A 26,366-nucleotide genomic window follows, 5' to 3' on the forward strand; every position below is an offset into this window, starting at 1 on the left:
TCTTGCTTCCGACGCTTTATCTTCTCACCTTGAGAGCCGCGGGGATCCGACTCGCTGCCCTGGCCCCTGGGCGCAAGGATGCATCGTTCCTCCATGATGATGGCGCCTCCTCCGACTTTCAGGTCCACAGTGCCATCTCCGTTCGCAAGCACGCGGTACTGCATCTCAAAGTCGCGTATACCCATTCGCGAAAAGATCTAAAAAACGCAAAGAAGGGGGATGAGAGACGTACTTGCCTTGCAATCTCTCTCGCTCAAGAGCCAGGTACTGCTTCACTGCGCTCCACACACCGGACTCAGAGCGCTTTCTCTCGTCCGATCGATGCGGGAATCGAGCCATGCGTCGTCGAAACAAGGAGCCGCGATACCGAAACAACCGAGATAAACAACACAAGACTGGAAACCTGGAAAGTCTCTCTTTCCAACCCCCAGTGAAGCTCAGCCTGTCATTGAGTTAACTCGTGTCTCCTCTTTCGCACTTTCTGTCCCCTTCACATATATATATATATATATGTATATATATATATATATTCATGTACATGTGTATCATGTATACTTTTAGAAGTACGTGTGTTTTATGATCGGTGGACTTGATAAACTGCACATGCGCCTACGTAGACGGCATCTTTGGCGTCGTCGTGACTTACGTGCCTTTCTTTCCAGAATGCGATGGCGGCGCCTTTCACCTTCAAGTCGAGAGTCACCACAGGGCGGAGGAGGCCTCGGGTCTGAGTTGCGTCCTTGGCTGACTCACCTGCAGCCTCGACTTCCCGTTCGGCCGCGAGCGGCGGCATGTCTCCGCCGTAGGAGAGGCCCGAGGCCATCCAGGCTTCTGCGCGTGGGTCGCCTCGGCCGGCGTCTTTTTGGGTCTGGGCGCCGCGGCTCTGGGGCTCCACGCCCGCCTCGGCCTTGCCCGCGGCGCTTGCAGGTCCGCGCGGATTCGCAGACGCCCCAGCGGGACTTGCAGGCCGCTCCACGTTCAGGTGCTGTTGCACATCGATGTAGGCGAGGGACTGTTGGACGTTGTGGAGCGTCTCCTGCATCGCGGCGACGGCCTCCCTGGAAAGGAATGTGTAGTCTCCGCGCTTCGCTGTCTCCCGCAGTTCCTCCAGGTGTACTTCCAGCTTGTTCTGAATGAGGCGCTTGTACTCGCGCAACGTTTCAAGAATCTGCTTGATGCTCTCTTGCTGCCAGTGCACCTCCACAGTCGCCGTGGAGACTGCCACGGAGACTTCCGGCTCGCCTTGGGGTCCCGGCGCCGGCAACGCACCCGACGTCGCGTGATGAAGAGGGTACGACGTAGTGGGGTGGGTCGAGACGCCTGCCTTCCGCTTAGGAAAGACCGCCGTCAGATCCACACGAACCGATTTCTCCCGCTCCTCAATGGCGTCCTGAAACTCAGAGTCGTCGTCCCCCTCGCTGGGCGCTTCCTTCGGGGCCTCAGGAGACAGGGAAACGGAACCGGCAGACGGAGACAACGGGGGACGCGCTCGACTCGCACCCGTGGGCGACAGCACAGGCGGCGGCACTGCGCCTGCACCAGACGCGCCTGGGATCACCTGAGAACATGAAGAAACATCCAGAAAAATCGACGTTGTTTCACGAACAGCCTAACCAAACTCACGACACACCGGGCTTCGTCCTCTCCGATTTCGAAATGCAGCGCATACTACAAACATCTGTTGGCGCATCCTACAGCCAACGCTTCACCTCCACATATATATATATATATATATATTTATATATATACATATATACATATATGCATGTATGTGCATATGTATATAGATAGATGTCCATGAGCCTACATATTTCACTGAGTATATATCTTGAATACGCATAGCTCTGTGAATGCCCTGGGGCGAGCCAAGGTGTCTGAGAGATGGACGTCACGTCCACGAAGCTGCGCAGTGCCTCTGAGAGACGCCGGTGTCACCTCAAACTGCATTTCTCTCAGTGCAGATGCACCCGCCTCCCCCTTGGTTTATACCTGAACGGATGTCGCCATGGTCTCGTAAAGCTGTGTGTCGGTGAGCTGCATTTCTGTTTCGTGGAGGGTGAGGAAGAGCGGCGAAGCAGTGGAAGGGTCGCAAACGAAGACGCGCTGCAGCTCTGCCCACCCGGCGTATTTTCCCTCGAAGACGTCTGCCTGGAGTTGGACGGCCATCGAACAGAACTCCGCTCGGAGGACCGGAACTCCACCGTCGCTGCTTCGACTCGGTGGTTCCGCAGGCGCCAGACCGGAAAGCGTCGACTTCCTTCGCGCAGTCTGGAACGCTCTGGAGGCTGCACTCGCAGTGCGGATGACGAATCCGCAGTGGTCGATGCAGCACGAGCAGCTGATGTTCAGGCGTTTCTTGGGCGCCGCGCGTCGTCCTGGCCCCGTCTCTGCGTCTTCGTCCGATGTCCCTGTCTCCGCGGCTTCTCCCGCGCCTGACGCGGCCTCGATCTCCTTCGCAGCGGACACCGTCGCCGCCGAGAGCAGCACACCTGGCTGGGCGAGACTCTTCTCTGTGCGCGAGGCTCCGTCAGCTTCCGCGCCTCTGTCTGGGCTGCCTCTGTCTGCCCCAGTCTTCGCCATCTTTCGCGCCGTGTCTTCACCGTCTCCGAGGCGCCCTGGCCGCGGCGGCCCTGTGGCCTCCGGACCTTCGTCGGCGCCCGCGCGCCTTTTCTTCACCTCGATCAGGGACTGCGCGACGGAAGCCGGAACGGCGAGGAGAACGGCGAGGGCCTCCGGAGTGATTTCTAGGAAGATCTCTTCCAGCAGAAAACTGATCTGCAGGTCTTCCTGTCTCTGCAACTCCAGGTGGACGCGAATGGGGATCGGACGCAGCAGCGAGATCTCCTCCTGGTTCGGCGGCTGGCAGATGAGGCGCGTCTCGTTCAACTCCACGATGCCCCGCAAGTCGTCATAGGGGCATGTCCCGTCGGTCCGCAAAAGCAGCGTGCCGAACTGCAAGGCGACTTGGCCGCGGCCTTCGGTCGAGAAGTGGAGAATCGGCGCGGCGATGAAAATGTCGATCTGCAGCAGCGCGGGGAACCTCTGAACCGCTGCGGAGTAGACGGTCCCTCCCCGCGCCTTCAGATGCTCGACGAACTCGGTCTTCTTCATCTCCTCGACTTGCTCGAGCTTCGCTCCCCTCGTCACCCCCGCCTCGTCGTCCGACCCCAAGCCGTCCGCCGCCTCCAGCTTCTCCACGATCTTTCGCGCGTCTCCTGCAGACCTTGCTGGCAACTCGGAAGGCCCCGGCTGTGCAGGGAGAGAAGGTGGAAAGGCCGCCAGAGCATCCCTCGTTCTCTGAGACTGCTGTTCGCGCTCCCGGTGTCTGCGAACGTCTTCTGGCTCCTCGAAGACGAAAAACGCCAGCAAATTCTTCAACAAATCCGGACGGAACGCGGCCACCAGCGGCGCCAACCGCATCACCACTCCGAGAATGTTCCCCGCATCCGTCACGTCATGCGACAACTCCAGACGCGCCGCTGCCTGCTGCAGGGTCGACGCAGCCGGGGACGGCGAGTCTCCAGACCCAGCCGCGTCAGCGTCCGAACAGGTAGACGATGGAGACCCAGCCGATGGAGGCAACGCAGCGGGAGGAGGAGAAGAGGACGGCGCAGCGAGCTGCTCGGCGAGCTGCTCTGTCAGCTGTTCCGGAGCCTCCGGAGACATCCGAGGTCCAGGTGAATGGACGCCCGAGGACCCCCCGTCACGCACATGTTCCCCGTCGGCGCGGATGTCTTTCCGGAAGTGCATGATGATTTGTTCTCGGTGGCGGACGCAAAAGTTGGAGAGAGAGAAGGAGAAGCTCCACTGTGTGTTCTCCGCCCCAGACGCGTCTTGCTTGTTCTGCAGATTCAGCGACGCACTCCAGTTGAATAACTCAATCGCCAGGAAGGCGCTCGGCGACGAAAAAGAGACTGGCAGCGACGAAGCGGCGAGCAAAGAAGCAGACAACAAGCCATCGGCGTCTCCAGCCTCTCCAGGCCCTCCGGCACCCGCAGCGGCAGCGGCGCGCTTCTGAAGCGCCAGGGGAGAAGAGAAGAACGAGGCGACAGGTCCCGGACTTGGAGACGACTCGTCCGGTGGCAGGTCGTCTCTCAACGAAATTCCAAAGTGCACCAGGTCGAAACTCAACTTGTAGATCGTCGGAACCGCCATGTTCTCCATGATCGCGTCGCTCTGCACGCGAAGGTGTACATACGCCACACAAGGGGCAGACCACAGGCTGACAGACGCAAGACGCAGTCTCTCTGAACCCTGGGAGGATAAATCCGCAGGGGTGACGTCGACTCCCATGCAGGTCGGGGATATACAGAGGAATTTTTCCTTGGCTGCTCGCGAAAAGAGTTTTCTTCTCTTCACTAAACGTTTCCCCCTACCTTCTGCTAGTGTATCCTGTGACTGTCCTTCTTCCTCCCGTGTCTCCTCTTTCCTCTCTCTCCTCCCTTCCCTCTTGTTCTCCGTCGCGTCCTCTTTCTGCCCCTCTTCTTCTCTCTCTGTCTCTACCTTTCTCTACTGCCTTCTTTGCTTTCGCTGTGTCCCTCTCGGTCTCCTTTCTGCCGTTCTCTCTTCTCTGCTGTCTGACGCTTCCGGTCTCTTGAGCCGTTTGCCGTCTGCCTCTCGCCTCCCTCACACTCGACTTGTCTTTGCCTTCAGTTGTCGCACGACTTCTCTAGACGACGGGTCTGGAAGGGGGAGCGTTCTAAGACCAGCTTCACTTGCAAGGTTCGGTTCCCCGCTGCCGCAGCCTCCTTGCTCGCTTACTTGCACCGAGTTGACGATGTAGTTCACTTCTTCCTCCGTCAAAAGAGGCTGGTCTTCCGCGTCCGAATCCCCTCTGTCCGGCCCTGCAGGTCCCGACGCCTCGTCTGCCTCGCGCTTCCTGCGGCTCTGCGTTGCCCATTGCCACCAGCTCAGACGCTCTGGAGGCGCCAGCTCCTGCTGCCGGAGCAGCTGTCGCTGTTGTGTCTGCTCCGCAATCCTCGTCAACGCTTCCTTGCAAATTGCTTGCCATTTCGCCAACTGAAAAGAAAATTTCCCAGACAACGCGCGACGTAGACAAACAGGTGGAAGCATCCATATCCATATCTATATCTATTTTTATATCTATTTTTATATCTATATTTATACATATTTATACAGATAAAGCTCGGGGGATGTACAAGTGGATCTAGGTCGACTCAGGGAGGGTGAGAAACACGGGAGACAGAGGGATGCCGAAAGGGATCGAGCACAAGACAGACTCACGTAGCGCAGACAGGCGGAGAACAACATATACGGAGAGAGACATATATAGAGAAAAACGGTAGGAAGGTGCACAGAGCTAAATATGCGGTAGCAAGACGGATAGAGGTTGACAAGCATAGACATGGTTCCAGAGCGATTGGCGCATGTCCACCAATAATAGGCATATCGAGAGGTGGAGAGGAAAGACCAACAAGAGAGAGAGGCACTGCAAACGACCAGAGATAAGCGTAGCAACAGCGACCCGCGGAGAGGTTCGGGAGGCGAAGAACAACGCGAAGAGAGGAACGAAAAGAAGTAAACGAGGCGAGAGGACCGCCGGATGATCGACGCCTCTCGACCTCTCCTCCGTGCGAAACTCTTGAGTTCCCAACCTACATGTCTGACGCCGACGACGTCGTACAGCGTTTGGAGTCGGAGTTTTTCGTCCTCGCTCAGGGGCAAGGCTCCCCGAATATTGGCCGAGGCCTGGATTTCGCGGGTGTACAGGCCAATGAATTCCTTTTCAGTGAGGCCTTTCAAGCCCTCGGCGTCGAGGCGGACGGCGTCCACGTTCCGAAGTAGGAGACTCTCGCATCTTCGCCTTCTCTGCGTCGCCTCGTGCGACATGTCCAGCAGAGCTTTCAGCTGCGTCCTGCCAATCTCGATGCCCTGAGACTCCTTCTTCACCTCGAGCCGCGCGCACAGCTCCCTCAGAGTCGTCGAGTGAGAAATCAACAGACGCATATGCAGAGGCTTCAACACATAGTTCTGCTCCGGAATCGGCGCCAGAAAAAACGCCTCTGCAAACTCCGAAGACCCCGACGTCTGATCACATGACAGACACCGCAAACTACAAACCTAACATACATTTGCACACATATCTACATGTGTATGGATGGTGACTCGGCTGTCTCCACTTACAACAGAGAAACGGTCATGTATGCATGTAGGTATATGCATGTTTGCACCTATGTCTGTATGTATGTGTACATGTATGTACATATATATATATATATATATATATATATTAATATATATATATATATATTTGTATGTATATGTTTATGCTTATATGGACGGGAAGTACGCTAGAAGCAGACGGGAATTCTATGTTTCTTGATACACACCCATGCATGCATGTACAGATGATGGCCAAAAGTTGATTCATGTCTTGGTGTTGTGCAAGCCTGAGAAAGAGTGCGTCTGAATCTCTGCCTGATGTCTCTGCCTCTGTTGCTCCACTGAGCGGTAAATCGCAGAGGCCTTCCCAACCAGAGGGAAAGACCCATATGCATGAACAGAAACAAATCACGAAGCGCCCGACGCGCGCGACCCACAGTCCCTCCTTCCCCGCGCACCCCGTAAGCATATACGTAGAGATACATATGCATATATATACTTGTACATGTATATATATATATACATACATGTATATGTATATATGTATATGTATATATGTATATATGCATATGGATATATATATATATATATGTAGTATATGAGTGTATGGTTGCATACAGATGACTGTGTGTGGTAGATGTTTATGATGTTTATTACGCAGATGTGCCTGCATGCGTTCCTGATGAAATGGGCGAGATGGAAAGAACTCGGTTGTGTGTATCACGCTCACGACCGCTGGCGGCCGTCTCTGTGCGTGTCTCTTGGAAGCCTCAAGAGGAAGCCTACCTTTGCTTGGAGAGTTTCCTCTCTTTCCTCTGCGAAGGCTCCCGCAGCCTCGGCGGATCGACCCCCGCCAGTGTCGAGGCCTCCTGTGTCGCAGGGCGAGGGAGCGCGCGAGTCGCGAACCTCCTTGGTCTCTGTGTGGAGACGGTCCCGAGCAGTCGGCAGATCGCCGTCGTCCCTGTCTGCAGGCGTTGCGTGGACGCCCCCTGGAGACGTTTCCGGGAGAGAAGAAGCAGAGGAGCTCTGCGACGAGGACTTGGATCTGGGAAGCGACCGAAAACTGACCTCGTGACTTCGCGCGTTCAACTCGCTCCCGGCGACGGCTGTCTCCCCGCCGGCGCCACAGGCGAGCGAACAGTACACTGCCAAGCCATTCAGTTCGCAAGCCTTGTACAGAACCATAGGGGCGCCTCCCGCCGACGAGCCTTCAGAGACGCTGCGGCGCCACAGAGCGTCTGTGTTGTGCACCGAGCAGTCCGCTGCAACCGGAAACGGAGAAAGAGAGAGACAGCGAGATCAGGCGCGTCTGCAGCGAGCTGCATGCGTCACACCGATGTGCGAAGACAGAATCAGACAGACTTGGAGAGATCTGCAGCGCGAGAGAGGCAGGCATGTACGCAGTTCGACAGAGACATGTCGAGAGAGAGGTACGTAGAGAAGTAGGTGGGTAAAGACAGAAACGGATAAATGGACAGACAGGCATAGATAGAGAAAGAGAGAGATGGGTAGATAAACAGATAGACACGGAGAGATATGTATATATACGTATCTATACGTATGGAAAGAGAAGAAACACCGACAGTTCTCAGTCGAGTAGAGGGCAGGCTTGTATCTTTGTTAGGTGTAGAGGATATGCAGAGAGACAGCACAGAGATGCAGCAACTGCTCGTGTCTTGGTGGAGAACATGTTTGGCCTCCTCGCGACCGCATGCGAGGCGTTGCTGAACTCCAACCGAGCAGCGAGATGCAGCTTCAGAGCCGCAGTTTGTGACAGACGAGGCGTACCGAGCAGAACTCCGATTTTGAAGCCGCGCGAGGGATCTGCGAACGCGATGTGGATGTCTCGCACATCGATTTGAATACTGTTTACGATCTTGTTGGCGAATTTGAAGAAAACTCCTCGGTCAGCGGCAGGCGCAGAGGCGGCGGCGTCCGTGGCTTTGAGCAACTGGGAGCGCGCATCCAAAAGTTGCTGTTCCACCACATCGATCTGGCGTTGTGAGAAGCAAAACACAAAGAACACAACGATTGCGAGCAAGCAACGCGCGCGGCGACGACACAGACAACAGAGGCGAGAGATGCCCAGACGGAGAAACAAGAAGAGAGAGGAAAAAAGGAAGGACAGCGACAGCGAAGACGACAGCGAAGTGCCAGCAGCCTAGGACTCGTGAACAACGAGAAGATGAATGGGATAGGGGCAGAAGGAGCGTCAGTGGACACTGCGAATGACAATCGCAGAGACGTCTCCACTCGAAGGGTCATCGAGAACAATCCAATTTCCTTATCCATTCATGTCAAGCTTGGCCTTCGCTCTTTCCCTTCCAGCTTCTCCATCACGCGTCTCTGTTGTCGTCTCCCCACCATTGCTCAGAGCGTCGCCACGATCGGCTTCTCCTGCTTTCTCCTCCAGTCTTTCTCCTATACCCATCCTTAGCCACTCACTCACCAATTTTCTTCGTCTCCTCTAAAGACACTAAAAGAGCTGCATGCGTACACGCGTGGACGACAAACTCTTCCATGTATCCAACAATACAACACCATACATACACACATACAGACATATATACATATACATATACATCAATCTGTATATATATATATATATATGTATATATGTTTGTATGTTTGTATGTATGTTTGTATGTATAAATGTGTGTAGGTACATGTGGCAGGTCGGGCCGTTTTTTACCTGTTGTTTTTTGGCGTCTCGAAGTTGCGCGATGAGCTCCTCGTCTGTTTGCTCGGGGATCGGTTTGGGTTCTAGGAGGACGTGGACGCCCTCGACTTCCAGGCAGACGGGAGCAGAGCCGAGTCTGGCCCAGGGGATCGAGAGGCGAATGCGTTTGAGGCGTCCAGAGACTACGCGGAAGGGCAAGCCGAAGAGGTCGGAGATCTCCGGCTTCAGCTGCAGATCCTCGAGCTCTACGTCACCGCTCCACACCGCGACACTCAGCTTGTCACGGCTGATCCCCGTCACGTAGAGCGCCAGATAGCGACTCAGCAGTCGCTCTACCAACGCCTCCAGCATCGTGGAAGAGACAAAGACAACGAAGCGGAGAGACTGACGAATGGACGCGGCTTGGTGAGTGCGCCTGCAGCGGTACGCAGCTGCATGCGCAGAGCGGCGAGCAGCGACAGGCGCGGAAGGGAGAGGCGGCGCGGCTGAGCGCTGCTGAGGGTGGACGAGGCGGAGATGGACACAAGGGGAAGAACGTGAGGCGAGAGGGCAAGGGCAGGGACTCAGGAGGTCCAAGACGACAGAGGGAGAGAAGAGCGAAAGAGATTTTTCTCCCCCCTCGACTGCATGTGTGCGTTGGCTGAGTGAGGAAGGAAGACAGGAAATCGGGGAACGGCGACCCAAGAAAACGCCGCGAGACTGAAAGGCGAGAAAAGACTCGAAGTTACATCTGAAGCCTCTGCTGCGCAAGACACCACGGGGTGTACATACACCTGAGCGATGATGGAGTGTACATACACCCGGAAACAGGTCTGGGTCAAAGTGTGGACGCGATCGACTGCGAGAGACGACGAAACTCTCTCTGAGTCTCAGGAAGAACAGGATTCGTATCGCGAAAGGAGAGAGCGCTGAGCCTCGCTCCCGGCGCTTTCCTCTACGGCAGAGAAAAGAGAGAAGGCGATTCTCCACTGCCGTTTCTTCTCCCGTGTAGGAACGCAGCGCGCTGTCGCCCTCCCCCGACCGCTGTTTGCTCTCGCGCTGAAAAACGCACGCGTGCAGACATTTTCGTCAAAAAGGAGGCCTGTCGCAGAAGACGGCGAGGTCAGCAGCGGTCAGCAGCGGGCAGCAAGCGAGGGAGGAGTCCCGTTCCTTGGTCGATCCTGTCCTCGCGCCGTCCAAAAACGGCAGTTTTTCTCAGTGCACGCGAGGCGCTGCCCGGACGGGTCGTCGGCTCGCACCGCCTTTTCTTCCACGTTTCGCAGAAAGGCAGAAAGACGTCTCGGCTGCAGACCTCACAAAAACGGAAATGTCCACGCGTTTCTCTTGGCGAAGAACCGCTTTCTCTCCTCGCCGCTGTTCGATCGCCGGGCTCTTCCTCCGGCTTGCTGCTAGGCGCGCGCGCCTCTCCGTTCGGAGGCGAGAACTCTGGCGAAAAAGGAACAAAAGGCCTGCAGAACTTTCTAGCGGATGCCCAGAGTTCGCAGCATCTCCTGAAAATCTAAAAAGGAAAAGCGAACGGCTAGGTTGTGCGAGAAGAGACGAGCACAACGCCCGGGTCACTCACGGCAAATCGCCAGAGTCTCAGCGAAGGCGAAAAGACGCCGCACACGGCGCCCCCCCGCAGCTCGCGACTCACTGCGGTGGACGTACACCTCCCGTTCTCGGGGGACCGAATTTTTCTGCTAGAAAAATCAGTTTCTCTGTACACAGACAACAGGGAGCGAAAGGCACAGACCGAGTCGCAGGGCAGCACAGAGGGCGCGAGAGTCGGAGGAAGAGAGAGAGAGTGGCGGAGAGGAGAAGGAAAAGCGTGGAAGGCAAAGGTTCGAACGAGACACACAGTACGCGGAAGCTTTCAGAGAGATCGAAGATGTACCCAGAACACAGAGCAAGCCCCGCAGAGTCCAGTCTGCCTTTGTTTCTGGACTTGGCCGCGAGTATTCAAAGAACTCTGCACGCATACGGTCGCCTCAGTTCTTGACGGCCGTCGCGAGTTCGGTCCGCGAATTCTGCTGCGGCTTCTGAGGACCTCTTGTCGAGCAGGAGCTCTGAAAAGGAGCGGCCGATCCGAGGAAGTCGAAACAGAGAAACAGAGTGGAAACAGGTGAAGGAGTGAAGCCAAGAATCTGCCCGTGTGTCGACTGCCTCGGATGTCTGCAGAGGCTTCTGTGTTCGCTGCTTGCGGTTCGCCTGCCGTTGTGTCTCCGTCTCAGAATCTGAGATGCTTTGCCCCCTCTTACATCGTGCCTACGACAAATATGCCTCTCTAATCGGTGGTCCTGTGCGTTACTATCCGAACCGTTCTTGTCCAACACACACAGAGAGACAAAGACTGCCTGCTTTTTACCGCTGCCAGCACCGCGGTTCCCCTGGGCCTTCTTGACGCTGGAAAGGCTTCTCTTCACCGTGGATACGACAGCTCACTGGGGTACGATTGTGGCGTGTCATGCTGGAGCGGGTGCATCGAGCAAATCCGAATGGGAGACCGTGGCTTTCATGCTTTTCCATCAAAGTCAAGGTAACGAACACTCTGATGACGCTCATGCGCAGAAAACAGCGTCTCCTTGTTTCCAGAGCTGCTTGCCGGTGAGGCCGTGGAAAGCAAAGCAACTAAAATTCAACTTGAACACGAAGCAGTCGGAAAAAGTCCTCCCCTAGCGCCTCGAGGCACGCTAAGGCCCACAACTTCCACAGATCCCAGACGCAAAAGAAGGCCTTCCTCGCCCACCTTTCGCTTCTTCACAAATGAGGAACACCGCGACTCGTCGTCGCATACTCACAAGTAGTCGATGCCGATGAGGGCGTATTTAACGTTCAACGGTTCCTGTGGTTATACGTTCGTTGACGGCCGCATCTGCAGGCGAGAGATCCGTCCAGATTTCTGTGCGTCCCCCTGTGTGATTCTGAACTTCTTATGGCCATCACGTTGAGAACTGTCAGCACAAGGGTACTCAGCGTAGTCTCGAAAACCAACAAATGTAGGGAAGCTGAACAAACATGAAAAGGTCAGACGTTTTATCAAACCCAAATGCACTGCGCCTCTTGTTGGCGTCTCAGAACTTGAAAGCATCTCTCTCCTGTTCTCGCTTGTGAAGCAACTCTGTTACAAGGCTCACGATAATATGATAATTGCATGGTCTTTAGCTCTAAACGCCAAATCAAAGGGAGAGTTCCCTCGCTGCGGTGGGGAGAAGTAGATATTGTCTCCGTACAAATGATCCGCGGACCGCGGTTGAGGCTCTCTCCTGCTAGCAGAGCGTCCCTAGAAACGTCACGGTGTCGCGCGTCACCTTGAAAAAACAAATCCCGCGGACGCCTGCGTCCAGCCAGTGTTTCTCCTGCATGTCAAGCGACGCGCGCGTCTGGGCTGTGTGTCCGAGAAATGCTGTTGTATATTCGCCTTTCATTGCCCTCCACAGGGACGTTTCAGTGGGACGTACATCCACCTCTCGCCTTTCGAGTCGCTGCATGCGCGGCCCGTTTGTCCCCAACGCGTCTCCACCACGACTTCGCCGCCGCTTGTTGAAGCAGCCTCACGTCTGCGGAGCAACATGCGGCTTTCTGCCGCAGGTCCAGTCCCTGCTGTCTGCAGAACGGATAGCTGCGCTGTGGCACAGACTGTGTACAAGCATCTGCAATGCATGCGCGTATCTGAGTCTCTGTATGCATACACACTGCGTCGCTCTGGAGCATCGGATGTTGGCTGGACCATATGCTCTTGCGGAAATATGCCGAGTTTGTGTGTCGGTTTCCTCGCCTCACACAAGCCCGTCGACTCTACGAAAACGGTGATTTGTGGGACTGCATGTGAAGACAGTTTTTCTTTCCTATCAACAGTGGATAGAGGACCGGACTGTCTCTCTGCGTCTTTCTGTCTTCGTCCGACACGACGCGTCTTTTCTTCTTCTACTCTCCCTCTTCTCTCCATCTACCGTCTATCCGTTTACATCTCTCCCCTTCTTCTCCTGACTCGCTCTTGAAAAGAGGCTTCCTTCGAGTGTCTCTTTCCGGTTTGTCCTCGAAAGCGCGAGACGAAGGAAAGAGAGAGGAACCTACGCATTGCTTTTTTTCCTGAGCGGTCGACGACTCTTGCAAAGAACGGGTCCTCTCTCCGACTCTCAGTGAAGGCGTCAGAGAGAAGAAGTTCTTCGCGCCCACACCCCTTAACCGACAGCTCTGAGACGAACAGGCAACGGTCTGTATAGCTGAAGGATCGGGGAGAGACGCGGAGAGCGGAACTCGCCGAAGTCTGCAAGGCAAGCCAGGGTGGACGCGGAAAAGTCGGCAAACGACAGGAAACTCAAAGACACTCTGTTACGCGAAAAAAAACGACGACAAACATGCATGCGAAGCCAGCAGCAGAGCCCCGGAGGAGAGTTGGGTGCGTTGCGTTTGTTTTTTCTCAAAAAAAGACACGAAAAGAAAGAAGTGATGCCATCCCTTCTTGCCAGGCGTGCGAAGCCAAAGAGAGACAATGGACTCGCGAAGGCTCGCGCTTCGTTCCTCTTCTCTCGAAGGAATTCCAACGACGACTCAGACACTCCCGGAAACAGAGCGCAGCCTACCACCGTTGGGTTGTGAGGCGGTCTCGCTGCAGCGTTTTTTTTGTCCGATCTTCCCTCGTTCTTCACTTGTGTTGTTCTCTGCTTCTAAGCCGTCTTCAGTCTCCTCAGAAAACTGCGTCTGAACCTGCACTGCCTTCGCTGTCCCCGCTGCTCCTCGGCATCTGTCGCGCGCCGTCCTTGCTCACTGCCCGACGAACGACTGTCCAGGGAGTCCTCGCCTGCGCTCGTCGATGGAAGTCATCGGAGAACGTACGGAGTAGTCAAGTGCTCTTGGCCCATGGAGACGGCGGAGGCGACGCCTGCAGCGGCGGCGCCGCGCCAGCTCTGCGTCTCGCCGCGCGCGCGGTCGGCCTTTCCGCGCGTGATGTCTCCGTACGTTTGTTTGCCCCAGGAGAAGGGCAGGTACTTGTACTTGATCATGCGTTTGATCTGCTCCTTCATGGTTAGAACGAAGAGGAGAATGAAGTAGACGAGGAGAATCGGCCAGAAGACCGGCAAGTCGAAGACGGAGAAGAAGGTGAGCGCAACGGAGATCAACACGGCGCGGGTGCCAGCCAGCCAACATTTGAACTCCGGAAGTTGCCGCTGGAACGGACGGTACTCTTCGCTCTCTCGGACGGGGAGGACGAACTCGTCTGTCTCTGGGTCGATCTGCGGGGAGATGAAGCCGATCAGGAGATTCAGGAGGTAGATCCCCAGCCCATAGGTGACGACGAAGAAGCCGGCAAGCATATACACTCGCACGACATACAGCGCCAGCAGGAGGAAGAACGCGAGCCACCGCGTCTTCGGATACAGCGTCGTCGCGTCCAGATACGAAGAGCCGAGCCGAGAGAGGGACCGAAAGAGCCGCGAGGAAAACGGAGCAGACACCAGGTCCTCCTGCGCAGACGTCGAGGCCATCATCTCGAACACCGGAAAGCAGGAAAACACAACTCAGAGACAAGCTGGAAGAACGGAAGGGATGGGGAAAAACGCAGAGTAGAGGCACTCAAAAAATCAGAGAGCCGCGTACCACGGGGCGCTGACAGAGGCTCCGAGACAAGGCCAAGACGGGCATGCAGGAGATGTTTTTTTTCGAGAGGAGACTAGAAGACAAGACACCCGAGGTGAGGCTGGAGAGACAGCCAGCCAAGCAACTTCCGTGGAGCGAAAAGAGAGGAAGAGGCGACGCAAGACAGAAGTCGAAACGCAGATCGTTCCCGCGCCTCGAACTCTCGGTGGGCAGACACAGTCGGCCAACTCCACAGGAAGACGGAACCTCAAAAGAGATCGAGAACGACAGCTGCCAGATGCTTGTCTGCGACTCTTCTGCGGTCGAGTTCAAACTCGGAGGTACTTCGTGAATAGGAGTCCTGCAGGTCGGCATGCATTCAAAGAGAGGAAAACGAAGATGCAGGCACCTGGTGCCCACAGACGAGGCGAGTGGAGAAACGGAAGAGGAGACGGTTGAAAGAGAAGCCGGAAAAGAAAGGACAAGGAAGCGGTGGACGGCACGGTGGTGCTGTGGCCTCGCGGGGATGAGGAGAGAATGGCGAGGGAAGTCGAGAAAAGACGAGAGAGACGAAGCGACAACGAAGACAGACTGGCGGCCCGCGGCGAGGCTCACTTTCGGCAAAGAAAGCCAACGAAACTCGGCAAAACGCGGCAAACATGCGCGGCGTTCAGCAGACCAGCGTCTGCGCCAGGCGTTCGGCTGTACATGCACACACCGCACCCTGAGCTCGACGACGCGGTGTCCAGACACTCGATTGAGGAGGCGCGCGGGTGACAGAGACGGCAGAAAACTCGCGGTGAGCGAAGCTGGTCCGTTGTTTCGCGGAGGAAAAATCGCAGAGGAGGACACTGCAGACCGCCGGAAGTGCAGGGAAGAAAGCGACGCTTTTTCCCCGCGGCACCAAAGACGCAAGAAAAAAAAGAGACGGCGAAGCGAGGCAGGGCGCGCGAGAAAGGGGAGGCAGGCGGAATCTCGAGGCGAGGCGCCCAGAGGAGAAGAAAAAAACAGAGGAAAAGGTCTTGTTGGAAACAGACGTTCGTCCACAGTCGTCTGCGTTCTCTTCCGCCCCCCCCCAAGAGCTCGGGACGGGGGGACAAACCGAGGAAATGTGCTCGAGACGAAAAGCCGAGCGAATCGCGCAAGGGAGAGGAAATCTTTTTCTCGCGAACAAAGCAGACGAAAGTGCGTGTCGAGAATGCAGAGAGGAAAACCACCTGTCCCGGCGCTGCTGCGAAAAAGAGGCAGCGAGAACGGTCGCGCAGAAAAACGCCGCGAGCGCTGTTCGCGAGACACCGCAGGCGCGGCTCTGAGCGAAGAGTCCTCTGCGGTCTGACGTCCAGCTGAGCTCGGCGGTGTCTGCGGCGGCGCGGAGGCAGCGTCGAGACTTTGTCGCTTGTGGTGAGGCTTCACACGGGAGGCAAAGGAGGCGAGAAAACAAGGAAGAGAAGGAGAGAAACCGGGGCAGAGAAAAAACCTGCCGGCACAGCGGAAGACCCAGCAGGGTGTCGCCGAGAGCTATATTGTAGGTGAGACGAAGGTTCGCGCGGCCGTCGGAGCGCGTGGAAAAAACGCGAGAGGAAGAAACCGCAGATTTCCTTGGCGGAAACGCCCAGGCAACCTTTCTGTCCTCCGTCCGAAAAACGCTAGAAACCGTGGTGTTGCTGGCAATGCCTGCATAACGAGCAGATGCTGTCTCTGTGCAAGGGAGGCTCACGACCCAGAAATGCAAAACTCTCACGCGCAAAGAAGAGACATGAACTCTGAATGCGATTCCAGTTCCTTCGATCCAACCTGGAGGTCAAACGTATACTCCGGATCCACTGGTAACCATAGGACGGTCGACAAGCGTTGTCCCCGCCGCGATCTTTGCATGCATTTACGCGCATATACATATATGCACATACATATATACATAGATATACATGCATGTAGCCAATTTACATCTGTAAGATGTATGTGGCTCGGGGAGTAACAGTACCAATAGGAATCAAAAAGACCATACTATCTAGCAACGAGATCATTTTCCCTGCTTACACTTCGGCCCCAAACTGTTGACGAATTGACACTACGGTATCCAGCATATATATATATATATATATATTAGATGTGTATTCGGATGCCGAGAGAGTTGGCTAAAGAGTGTAAAGGGCACTGTAGAACGCGCCTGTTTTTTCAGATGTGCACTGAACGTCTTTTTTTTCGTATGAAAGAAAAGGAGGGAGGAAGAGCCCCCAAACCGAGGAGGGACGATCGAGATGTCTGGGAAACGAGAAGAGCGACGAAGGCACAGAGAAGTCTGCAGAAAAGAGATGCAGACGGCCGAGAATGAAACGAGCGCAAAACGCGAAAGCAAAGTCTTCTCGGGAAGAGGAGAAGGGACAGTCGCGATACCCCAGTAAACTCCATTTCCTGTAAAGATCCACCTCGGGAGAGGTCAAGAACCAAACAAGAAGTTCTCCAAGGAAATGCCAGTGGGGTGGAACGCTTCTAAAGGACATCTCAACGCTAGCGTAGTCCCTGCAACTATTTGGGGGAAGAACTTCGCTGTCTATATCTCGCAACTGGAGTCCGACTCCTAGAAGAATCTACGTACTATAAAGAGAGACAGCATACGCGCCGAAAAAAACAAAGGCGAGCACTGCCGAAGACGAAGGCCGGTTTTTTGCGAAAAAAAAGCTCGACTGTAGCGTCTCAGGGGAGCGAAAGAAGGCTACATCGAGTAAGGGCCGACACTAGCCTGGCTGAGGAAAAATGTTAAAAGTTCCAACCATTGTGAAAACAATGTTTGCATAGGAAATGCAGAAGAGCGACGACTCCCGGGAAGACCCGGGAGCCGCAAAAAGAAAAGATGCATAGATGCGCTTCAATTGTTTCCGCTACAGAGACGCTCCCTCTTCTCCAGTTCTAGTTCTTCCTCCTCTCATGTGGCGTCTCCCTTGGACGACCTCCTTTTTCCACTGTTTGTTTCTTCCTCTCTCGTTCTGCTGTTGCGAACATCGGCGGTCTCTGCCTCCTCTCTTCTCTGCCTGTTTTTCCATGCCTTTGTCTGTTCTTCGCCTTCTCTCTTCTCGGTGCATGTTCTATCGTTCTCTGCCAGCTTCGCTTCTTTGCCTTCACATAACGGCTGAGGCAGCCTCAACTTTGTCAAATTTTCCTTTGTTCGACTGCAGGATGCCGACAATCACCCCAAAAAGACCTGAGAAAGGCGCCAAAACGAAAATGGAAGGCCAGACGGTGAGCGAATGAAGACAATACTTGGAGACGAAGCCTCACTCAAGAGAGGGAGTCGAAACGGAGAGACGCCCGGAGGAAGAAGACAACGATTCTTCAGAGGAACTCGGACGGTGGACGCGGGAGAAGAGCGATGTTCGCCGCGCCTACTTGCCTGCTCACTCACCCCAGGAGACTGTTATCTCTCCTTTTCAGACAGAGGAAAAACTTCGAAAGAGAACGAAACGCGGAAGAAAGACAGAGACAAAGACCCCACTCGACAGAGAAGGAATCCCAGCGACCGACCACCATCGAGGACGCGGCAAAGAGAAACACAAATTTACCTTGAGTTTTCACCTCTCACCTCAAACAGAAATAAGAGACACGAAGGAAAAGATGATTTTTGGATACAGCGACAGCAACAGAGGACTACTCAAACCTTCAACGCCGCTGCAGTGCAGACATATGTAGATCTACATATAGAAAGGCCGCTGAGACATCTGCCTGTGTCGTTTTCGCCGTAATGAGAAAACATTTATGCATATTTACGCAGACTACCTTCATATGCATGTGCGAAGAAGAGGATCGATGGACACTGCAGAAAAGACAGTAAAACGCGTCTGTTCGCCTACCGAGAGCAGAGGCGAAGATTTCTACGACGAGCATCTTCACGAAGAGCTCTGGTCGCTGTGCGTCGCCAAGCGCCGCGCCGCTGCCCGAGACGCCGACGCTGATTCTGGCAAAAGTGAGAAGAAAGCAAAACAGCTTGGGTCAGAGCAGGGCAAGGCAATGAGCAGCATCTGGAGAAGAGAAAGTGAAAAAGCGAGAAAGAAAAGAAGCAGACGCCGCGCTGAAAGCCTTGAGCGCGGCAGAATCATGAGGAACAAGCAAGGAGAACGCGAAGAAGACGAGAGAAAATGGCAGGAAAGCGAAAAAAGAGTCCATCCGAGACGACGGCTCTGGTAAAAAGGAAAGGAGACGAAGAAAGACACCACGAACGCAGAACGCACGAGCATGCCCGGACGCCGAGAGAGACGAAGCAGCGAATGCCACAGAAACTGAAGATGGCGAAAAGGAAGGAAGCGCAGAGAGACAGAGAAAAGCAAGAAGAGAAGGAAAAAGGAACTTCTCGTCATACCCGCAAAACAAATTGGAGAGTCCAACAGTCAGGCCACAGCAGAAGAGCGCCCACCCGGCGACGATCGCTTGGTTCTGCCAGTCCTGAAGAAAAGAAAGCGACCAAGAAAGGAAAAGAGGAAAAGAGTGAGAAACGGACAGCGTGGAGTCAGAGAACGCAGCGAAGATCCGAAAGAGTTTTTTTCAAGGACCCAAGGAAAAAGAAAGACGACACACACAAGAGCACAGACGCAGACACCAGCCAAGGCCTCAGACAATCCACGAAAACACAGGAAAGTCTTCCCCGAAGAAGCGCGGAAAAACGCAAAAAACAACCAACTTTTCCAGATGGCCACTCACAGTGAGTTTCCCAGCGATGGGGGAGAAATTCGCCGGCGCGTTGTCCAGTTGGCCTGCAGAGACACCGGATCAATGAGACATGTACAAAGATACAGGCGCATCAACGGTCAAATCACACAGACGCGTGCATGCAGTGCCGAAACATATCGTCACATAAATACAAACATAGATAAACATATATACATATATATACATACATATGAGTGTATGTATATATACATATATATATATATATATATGTATATATATATATATATATATATATGTACGTCCGTATGTATATATATGTAACGAATGCGGGCGTATGTCCGCAGAGACAGAGATGGTCATGAGGAAGTCTTGGGCCTGCGAGGATGCGAGGATGGGTGGAGCGAGGGAGTTACGCAGAGCGTTCCTTGCCTGAGATGATGATTGCAATGATGACGCCATAGATGGCGAGAGCTTCGCAGAAAATGACGGAGACGAGGTTCTTCGACCGAATGCGTGGTGCCCTCACAGCTGCGCCACAGATACTGCTCCCGCAAATGAAGATGCCCCTGAGAAGCGCAACCTCGAGACGACAGTTAGGTCTTCCAGGATGTACATACACGCGCATCGGCAAGCACACAGTTCTCTATCAACGCCTTCAGAGAGACAGACGTAGAGACAGTTCTACAAATCATCCAAGGCGAGACCGGCTACACGTGGACGTTGGTGCTCGGGTGGACGTTTGTGAGAACTGGAAGACAGGCCTTTCTCTCAATGAAAGCAGGAAGAACAGGTTTTACATGCAGGCAACAGAAACGTATTCGTCCACACTGGGAACGCAAACGACAAACGCCCGAAAGGCACCCGGAAATCTGCCACCGTCGTCACCTCTCTCACCTCATCTCGTACAAAACGATCGCATACAAGCATATATATACATATATATAGGATATAGTATATAGGGATGTATACACATATATACACGGATATATATATATATATATATATATATATATATACGTGTACATTAACATGCATGAAAATGTGCATATACTTCCCGGTGTATTTATATGTGTATGCACATATGCATGTATCCGTATGTCTGTGTCTGTATAGATACATATGGATATTTTACACGTACGGCGCACAGAGATACACGTCGATACGCATCCATATATATATATATATATATATATATATATATTAGTATATATATATATATATATATATATGTACGCTTTCCCTACCAGGCGGCCCCGACAACAGAGAATCCGAGGGAGAACGCGAGACCGTAGGCGACCGCGTTCATCGGGCCGATGTCCACGATCAAGTCCGCCCAGGAGTTGTAACGACTCTGGGGAATCGCAGCCACTGGCTGGACTCCACTCAGCACTGGCACCTCCATCTCGAGGAAAACAGAGAGAAGAGGAGAAGAAAAGGAACAGAAAGGAGCGACGAAAAAGAGAAGACGGACAGGCAGGACAGACTCAGTTTGAGTTCGAACGTTTCTCGTCTCTCTCGAAAGAGGAGAGAGTTACGGAGGGAGAGACAACGCGTGAGGGAAAAAAAATAGGACAGAGGTCGAAGCGGGAGGGTGCAGGAGCAACGCCGACGAGAGGCGACAGGGGAGAGGAAGGCAAAGGAGACCGGAGAGAAGAACGACGGCTGAGGGCCGAGGAAGGAAGAGAGGAGGTTTTCGTTGAAGAACTGGTACCGAAACGCACGCAGCATGCAAGCGCGAGTGAGGCGCGGCGCTGAGAGCGGCGGTCGAGCGAGGAAGAGGAGGAGACAAAGACGGAAACAAATGGGGAGAGCGAGAGAGGAAGGCGCGACGAGTTCGGCACACGCCTTGCGAAGAAGCGAGAAAGCTGAAAAAAACGACAAAGAGGAAGGAAATCGCTGACGGACCGCCGGACGACTGCCTTGAACAGAGGAAGAAGAGGGAGGAACACCGGGAAAAGAGTTCCTTCTCCACTCGCGGCGTCTTCGCAGTTCGTTGTCCAAACGCCAATCAACTGCTGAGAGAAAACGAAGAGAACTGTCTGCTGGACGCCGGGAGGCTTCTCTCAGACCTGACCTTGGTTTTGCCGGCTGTACGTACACCCGAAAGCATGCGTCCCTCTCTCCGCGCCGATTCCGTTCCTTGCGCCTTTTCTCTCGCCCCTGCAGACAGCCGCTCGCACGAGTTTCCAGGGCAACTGCTGCCCGAGCTCTGCCCCGCGCAACCTGCCGCAAAAATTCTGCTTTTCAAGAAAACAAAGTCATCTCTTCACCCTAGCAGCGTCCGTCTGCAGAGACTCTCAGGGTCTTGCTGCCGGGCGAAGAAGGAAAAAACTCGTGCGAGACAGCCTCGCGGAGTATAAGCCGAATGGCTGTTTGAAGTGTCAAAAAGGAAGCAAAGCGAGTGCAGGTTTCGTAGTCTGCTCTCCCTTCTCACCAGTCCGCCTTCAGGCTTTTTTTTCCAGCAGTCGACGTAGAAATCAGCTTCCTTTCTCACTTCATTCCGCCTTCCCGGCCAGGTGTAGGTGAAGCCCCAGCGCCAGCGTAGCTGGTTCACAAGCTGCTGTGCCGTTGCCACAGGTCTTCGCCGAGAAGAGCGAGAAGATTTGGCGTCCTTGTCTTCTGCGTCTCTCCTCTTTTTGTAGTTAGTCTCCTGCTGCTCTCGACTCTCCCCTCAAGGCCTTTTGCGGCCCTCAGGTCTCCCTTCCTCGCCTCTTTCCAGCAGACCTTCGGATCCGAGACGGGAGATATAAGAGGGAGAGGAGGAAAGAGATAAAGCGGCAGAGCCAGAAGGGGAGAAAGGAGGAGAGCAGCACGCAGAGAATGGACGATAGGAAGCAGCGACAGAGAAGGAGACAAAAAGGCAGAGAAAGCAGGAGGGAACGGCCGAGAGAAAGAAAGAGAGACAGGCAAGGAGATAGAGGAGGAGAGAACCAGAGAGAGAGATAGAAGAGATATGTGATAAAGGAGAAGGAGGAGAGGAGGGAGCTGAGAGATACGTGAGAGGGGCAGGAAGGAGAGGAAAGGAACTATGCAGAGGAGTGAAAGAGGAAAGACAGATGGTGGTGAGGACGGGGATGAAGAAGTTGAGCCAGCGAAGAGAGGTTCACAGCAGAGAACGAGATGGGGATTTTCACATAATCTCTTCGTCGGGATCGTGGAAAAGGAATGACAGTGGAGAGCGCGGTTTTTCTGGTGTGTCTTTCGTTCTGTCTTTTCTCTATCTCTCCTTTTGCGGGAGCGATGGTGGTTCGTCCCCTGTGTTCTTTCTCTCGTTTGAGTCTTTTTTTCGTTCTCCACGGCGTCTCTGTTCCCTCTTTGTTTTCCCTTTCTTACTACTTTCCTCTATTTGATTTCTCCGTCTGTTCGCCGTCTTCTTCGTGCGCCCGACGCCGTTCTTCTTCACCTCTCTGTCACCTGAGTTTCGTCTCACTCGCCATCTGCTGTTTGATTTTTCTCTGAAGAGAGGAAGGCTTTTTCTCTCTCTCACCTTCTTCGTCTTCCTCCAGTGCCAGATCCTCGTCCCTGTGCGTTGTTTTTTTTGTTTTTTTACCTCTTTGTTGTCGCTTTTTTCGTCGTCTTCGTTCCTCCGTCGTCACACAAACCTCCCCCCTCGCCGTCACGCTTCCCTGCAGAGCCGCGCCATCTTTCCCGCATCGTCTTTGTATGTCTTTGTCTTTCCGGAGGCTTCTGCTTTTCCACCTCGTCAGCCTTGTGTCTTTGTTCTCCTCTCTTTCCTCTCCTCTCTCTCTTTCCTCTCCTCTCTCTTTTTCCTCTCCTTCGTCGCCTCCCTGCCTCTTCTCCCTCGCTTTCTCGTGCTTTCACGCTCGCCTCCGTCTCCTCTGTTCTCCCCGCGTCTTCCGCCCTCCACCTTCTCCGCGTCCTTCCTTTATAGGAAGAAAGAAGCGCCAGCCTGCGCCCATGTTCAGTCCCCACCCTCCACGGGGCGAGGGCCTAGGGACCGTCCCCTCTGTGGGGCCCCTGGGCCGCGACGAGGCCGCGCTCCCCGGGGCCCACGGGCCACAGGGAGGCCCCTGGGGGCCAAGTGGCCCGGAGGGGCCCGCACCGTCGGGATTGGGGGTGCTGGAGGGCCGCGAGGAGACTCGGCGGGAGACCGAGTGGGGCGAGGGTCGGGGCGCCGAAAGAGACTTCGAGGGATTTGAGGCGCGGAGAGAAGAAGAAGACGTTTTCAGAGACAGAGGCGAGAGGAGCGCGAGCGCGGAGGCGGCCAGAGACGGCCGCCGCGAGGAGAAGAAGCGAAAGGTCGGCAGAGACAAAGCCGAGAGAAAAGAGAATGTCGCCTGGGTCGTCAGCGTGTACACCGTGGTGCTCCTTCTTCTCTTCCTCGCATGCGCCGTCGCAGGTAAAGGCAGAGAGAAGTCGAGTGGCGAAGGGGGGAGAGACGCGAGGGGAACAGTCGCGGAAAGAAGAAGAAACAGTGGGGCGGCGCTCGAGTGAAGGATATGGTAGAGTCGAGAGGAGACAGAAAGCTTCCCGTCGCTGTTGATGCGACCAGTAAACAGTTTCCATTGGCGCCGCTTCAACTGTGACCGACCTGGAGAAGAAGGGGAAACGGCTGTCGCAACTTGGACGAGGAGGGAGGACCGGATGGATGTAGCCGGGCCTGTCAGAAGTTGCAGACAGAGACAGAGAAAGAGACAGAGAAAGAGGAAGAGACAGAGAAAGAAAGAGACAGAGAAAGAGGAAGAGACAGTTGCGGGGGGAAGAAGGTGGAACACGGGCTCGAAGGTGGGGAGAAAGTTGAAGTAGACCAAGGAAGTTGGCAGAGCGTCCGTACAGTGCCGATGTCAATGGCACAGCGATCGGAGGTGATCTTTGGCCTGCTGTTACCATGCAAGTAGTGTCTCTCTCCTTGAAACACAGACTGCTGGGCAAGTTGCTTTCTTCCCTTCCATCTTCTACTTCTCCTCTCTCGTAGCCGACTCGGCCGTTTCAGCCCAGCTGGTGATTCGTGTGTGTACAGGCGTCTTTGTGGGGATCATCGTCACCTCCCCCACCGTCCGCGTCGCCACCTCGGCGCTGCGCCTCGACGGGACATCGAATGAGAACGAAGCTGGTACATGTGCAGCGCTCGAAAAGTTCCTTTTTTTCCATTTTCTGACTATGTGTATTATGTGTATCAACGCTCATATGCATTGTGGCGTCGATGTGCATGCGTACACCATGAAGATATATTTCTACCGACTTCTGGGTCTACAGATGTGTACATATAAATATATATAATTATATATAAATATATATAAATATATGTATATAAATATATACAAATATATGCATATAAATATATATAAATATATACAAATATATGCAAATATATGCATATAAATATATATATAAATATATATATATATATATGCGTTGCGGCGTCGGTGTGTTTGGCACATGCCCGCGCATCGCCCATGGGTGTGGTGAGGAGCAAAGAGAGTGTCATTCGTACGCATGCGCAACTACTTGCATCTGAATGGATCAGATGAAAATATGTGCATGTGAGTCGCTTCCGCTGAAGACGTTCTTCGTTTTTTTCAGATGTCTACGGGAGCCCCTCAGTGTGGCACTTCCGCGTAAATGCTGCGGGAAACTTGGAGATGGGCGGCAACGTGACGTTTGCTTTGCCTCTTATCAATCCCTCCATCTTCACTCTCGACTTCGCTGTCGATGACCTGTCTGTCTTCTACTACCCCATCGGCAAAAGCTTCCAGTGTCTCCTCTACCACGGCGGTAGGCAACGCTACATACATATGCAAATATATATATATATATATACAGATATATATATATATATATGTATATATATATATATATATGTATATGTATATGTATGTGTATATATATGTACATGTATGTGTATATGCGTGTGCATGTGGTTTATGCATGTGTCTAGTTACGGATGGCTGCGTGTTCGTTTACTCTCTGTCCCTTATGTCTGTTTTTTTTTCACTTGAGGTGAAGCGGCATGAGTTTGCAATGGACCCCGAGAGCAGCGTCGGTCCAGTTCTTTCGTGTCTTGTCTTCTCCACTTCTTCTCCTTAGGAATCATTGGGGACGAGGAACAGCCTCTGTTCCTACACCGCGAGTTGATTGCCAATCCCACGAATGGAAATTCTTCGCGCTACATCAGTCCTCTCTCGGTAAGCGGCGGCTTCTTCGAGTTTCTCTCGATCGTCCTCTCAACCGCATTCACCCTTTCCTGAGTTGCTCTTGCCTCTCCATCTGTCTCCTCTCTTCCTTCCCCATTGGTGTTTCTCCATTTTAGTAACGTTCTGTCTCCCTGCGAATGCCTTTCTTGTTCTCTCTCTTCTTCTTCTCTTTCTCGTTCTCTCTCTCTTCGTGCCGTTCTCTTTCTGCACCTCCTCATGTTCTCTCCCTGTGCGTTTCCCTCTGTAGTTGTGTTTCCCCTTGAGCTGTTAACCAGGCTGTCCTGGAGCCTGTTTGACGCGCGCGCGTTTTTCTCGCTTGTTCTCTGCCCTTTCGGCACTCCGCGTCCTCCACGAGTGCTTCGCCTCTCTGTGCAGTTGAGCGTGAAGCCGACAGACGGGTCGATCAGCGAGGAGGCGACCTTCCGCATTCAGACCGCCTTTGGTGTCGAGGTCCCTGCGGCGTCTCTGCCCGAGGTCAAGCCGATTTTCGATGACTGTCGCCAGCATCAGACTCTCATTTACGCAGTCGAAGTGGGCGCGGCCTACTCGAACTCGCCTCTCACTCGAGTCCAGATGCCGGGACCGATCGAGGTCGTGGCTGCGCTAGCCTGCTCGATCGGCCCTGGCGTTGAGGCGCTGTTCAGCCGAGTCGACCGCGTCTTCAAATCCGTCATTCTGGCGAATCTGGAAAACAAAGATCTTGTCTTCGACTCCGGTGTACCGTGAAACGCGTGGAAGCCGCTTCAGGTGCACGCTACCTGATGGTGCCGAAAAACCGCAACTCGCAATGATTTCACAGGAATCGATATACATATATATACACATATATACATATATATGTATATATATATATATATATATATCTGTCAGTTGATACAGGTGGAGACGCATTGCTGAGATTTGTATGTTTGCCGTCATTTTTTTCGTTACGCTATACATATACATATATGTCTATATATATATATATATATATATATATATATATGTATATGCATGCCTGTAGAGGCAAGGTAGGCGCGATTTGACTGTACAGGGACGGGGTGATGGTCACTTTTGAAAGTTTTCGAATTTCTTTGTGGACGTTTTTTCGCCTTTTTCGTTGAAGTGGCTGGTTCAAGGCACACTTAGGATCGGAGCAAAGGAGTTCACTAATGGCAGACTCATAAAAAGGAGGCCGCGTTCGTTCTCGG

General features: G+C 53.7%; 4 protein-coding genes across 4 annotated transcripts in view; 1 reads left to right on the top strand and 3 right to left on the bottom strand.

Moving 5' to 3' along the window:
- The window catches only part of TGME49_291180 (hypothetical protein), a 34,265-nt gene extending 23,968 nt beyond the window's left edge, over window positions 1-10,297 (bottom strand). The window contains exons 1-8 of the mRNA XM_018782141.1: window positions 8,816-10,297; window positions 7,912-8,116; window positions 6,910-7,385; window positions 5,620-6,048; window positions 4,762-5,019; window positions 1,990-4,176; window positions 647-1,558; window positions 29-197 (exon numbers count right to left, since the gene is read on the bottom strand). Coding sequence (XP_018636465.1) covers window positions 29-197; window positions 647-1,558; window positions 1,990-4,176; window positions 4,762-5,019; window positions 5,620-6,048; window positions 6,910-7,385; window positions 7,912-8,116; window positions 8,816-9,154 — 4,975 coding nt within the window. The 5' untranslated portion in view covers window positions 9,155-10,297. The remainder of the gene's footprint in view (window positions 1-28; window positions 198-646; window positions 1,559-1,989; window positions 4,177-4,761; window positions 5,020-5,619; window positions 6,049-6,909; window positions 7,386-7,911; window positions 8,117-8,815) is intronic.
- A 105-nt stretch (window positions 10,298-10,402) lies between these two features.
- TGME49_291300 (RER1 protein, putative) lies at window positions 10,403-16,430 on the bottom strand. The gene has a single exon (XM_018782142.1). It carries the CDS (start codon window positions 14,272-14,274, stop codon window positions 13,606-13,608), a length of 669 nt encoding a protein of 222 aa, XP_018636466.1. The 5' UTR covers window positions 14,275-16,430; the 3' UTR covers window positions 10,403-13,605.
- A 179-nt stretch (window positions 16,431-16,609) lies between these two features.
- Window positions 16,610-21,176, bottom strand: TGME49_291310 (V-ATPase subunit c' proteolipid, putative). Its single transcript, XM_002368464.2, has 6 exons — window positions 20,266-21,176; window positions 19,451-19,587; window positions 19,052-19,104; window positions 18,714-18,796; window positions 18,208-18,311; window positions 16,610-17,561 (listed from the first exon to the last, which is right to left on the bottom strand). Exons 1-6 carry the CDS (start codon window positions 20,421-20,423, stop codon window positions 17,479-17,481), a joined length of 618 nt encoding a protein of 205 aa, XP_002368505.1. The 5' UTR covers window positions 20,424-21,176; the 3' UTR covers window positions 16,610-17,478.
- A 130-nt stretch (window positions 21,177-21,306) lies between these two features.
- On the top strand, window positions 21,307-25,973 carry TGME49_291320 (hypothetical protein). Its single transcript, XM_018782143.1, has 5 exons — window positions 21,307-23,381; window positions 24,003-24,095; window positions 24,566-24,757; window positions 25,070-25,167; window positions 25,552-25,973. The coding sequence occupies exons 1-5, from the start codon at window positions 22,685-22,687 to the stop codon at window positions 25,900-25,902; spliced, it is 1,431 nt and encodes a 476-aa protein (XP_018636467.1). The 5' UTR covers window positions 21,307-22,684; the 3' UTR covers window positions 25,903-25,973.
- Window positions 25,974-26,366: the final 393 nt, after the last annotated feature.

Source organism: Toxoplasma gondii, chromosome IX, assembly GCF_000006565.2.
Source record: "Toxoplasma gondii ME49 chromosome IX, whole genome shotgun sequence".
Taxonomy (NCBI): Eukaryota; Apicomplexa; class Conoidasida; order Eucoccidiorida; family Sarcocystidae; genus Toxoplasma; species Toxoplasma gondii.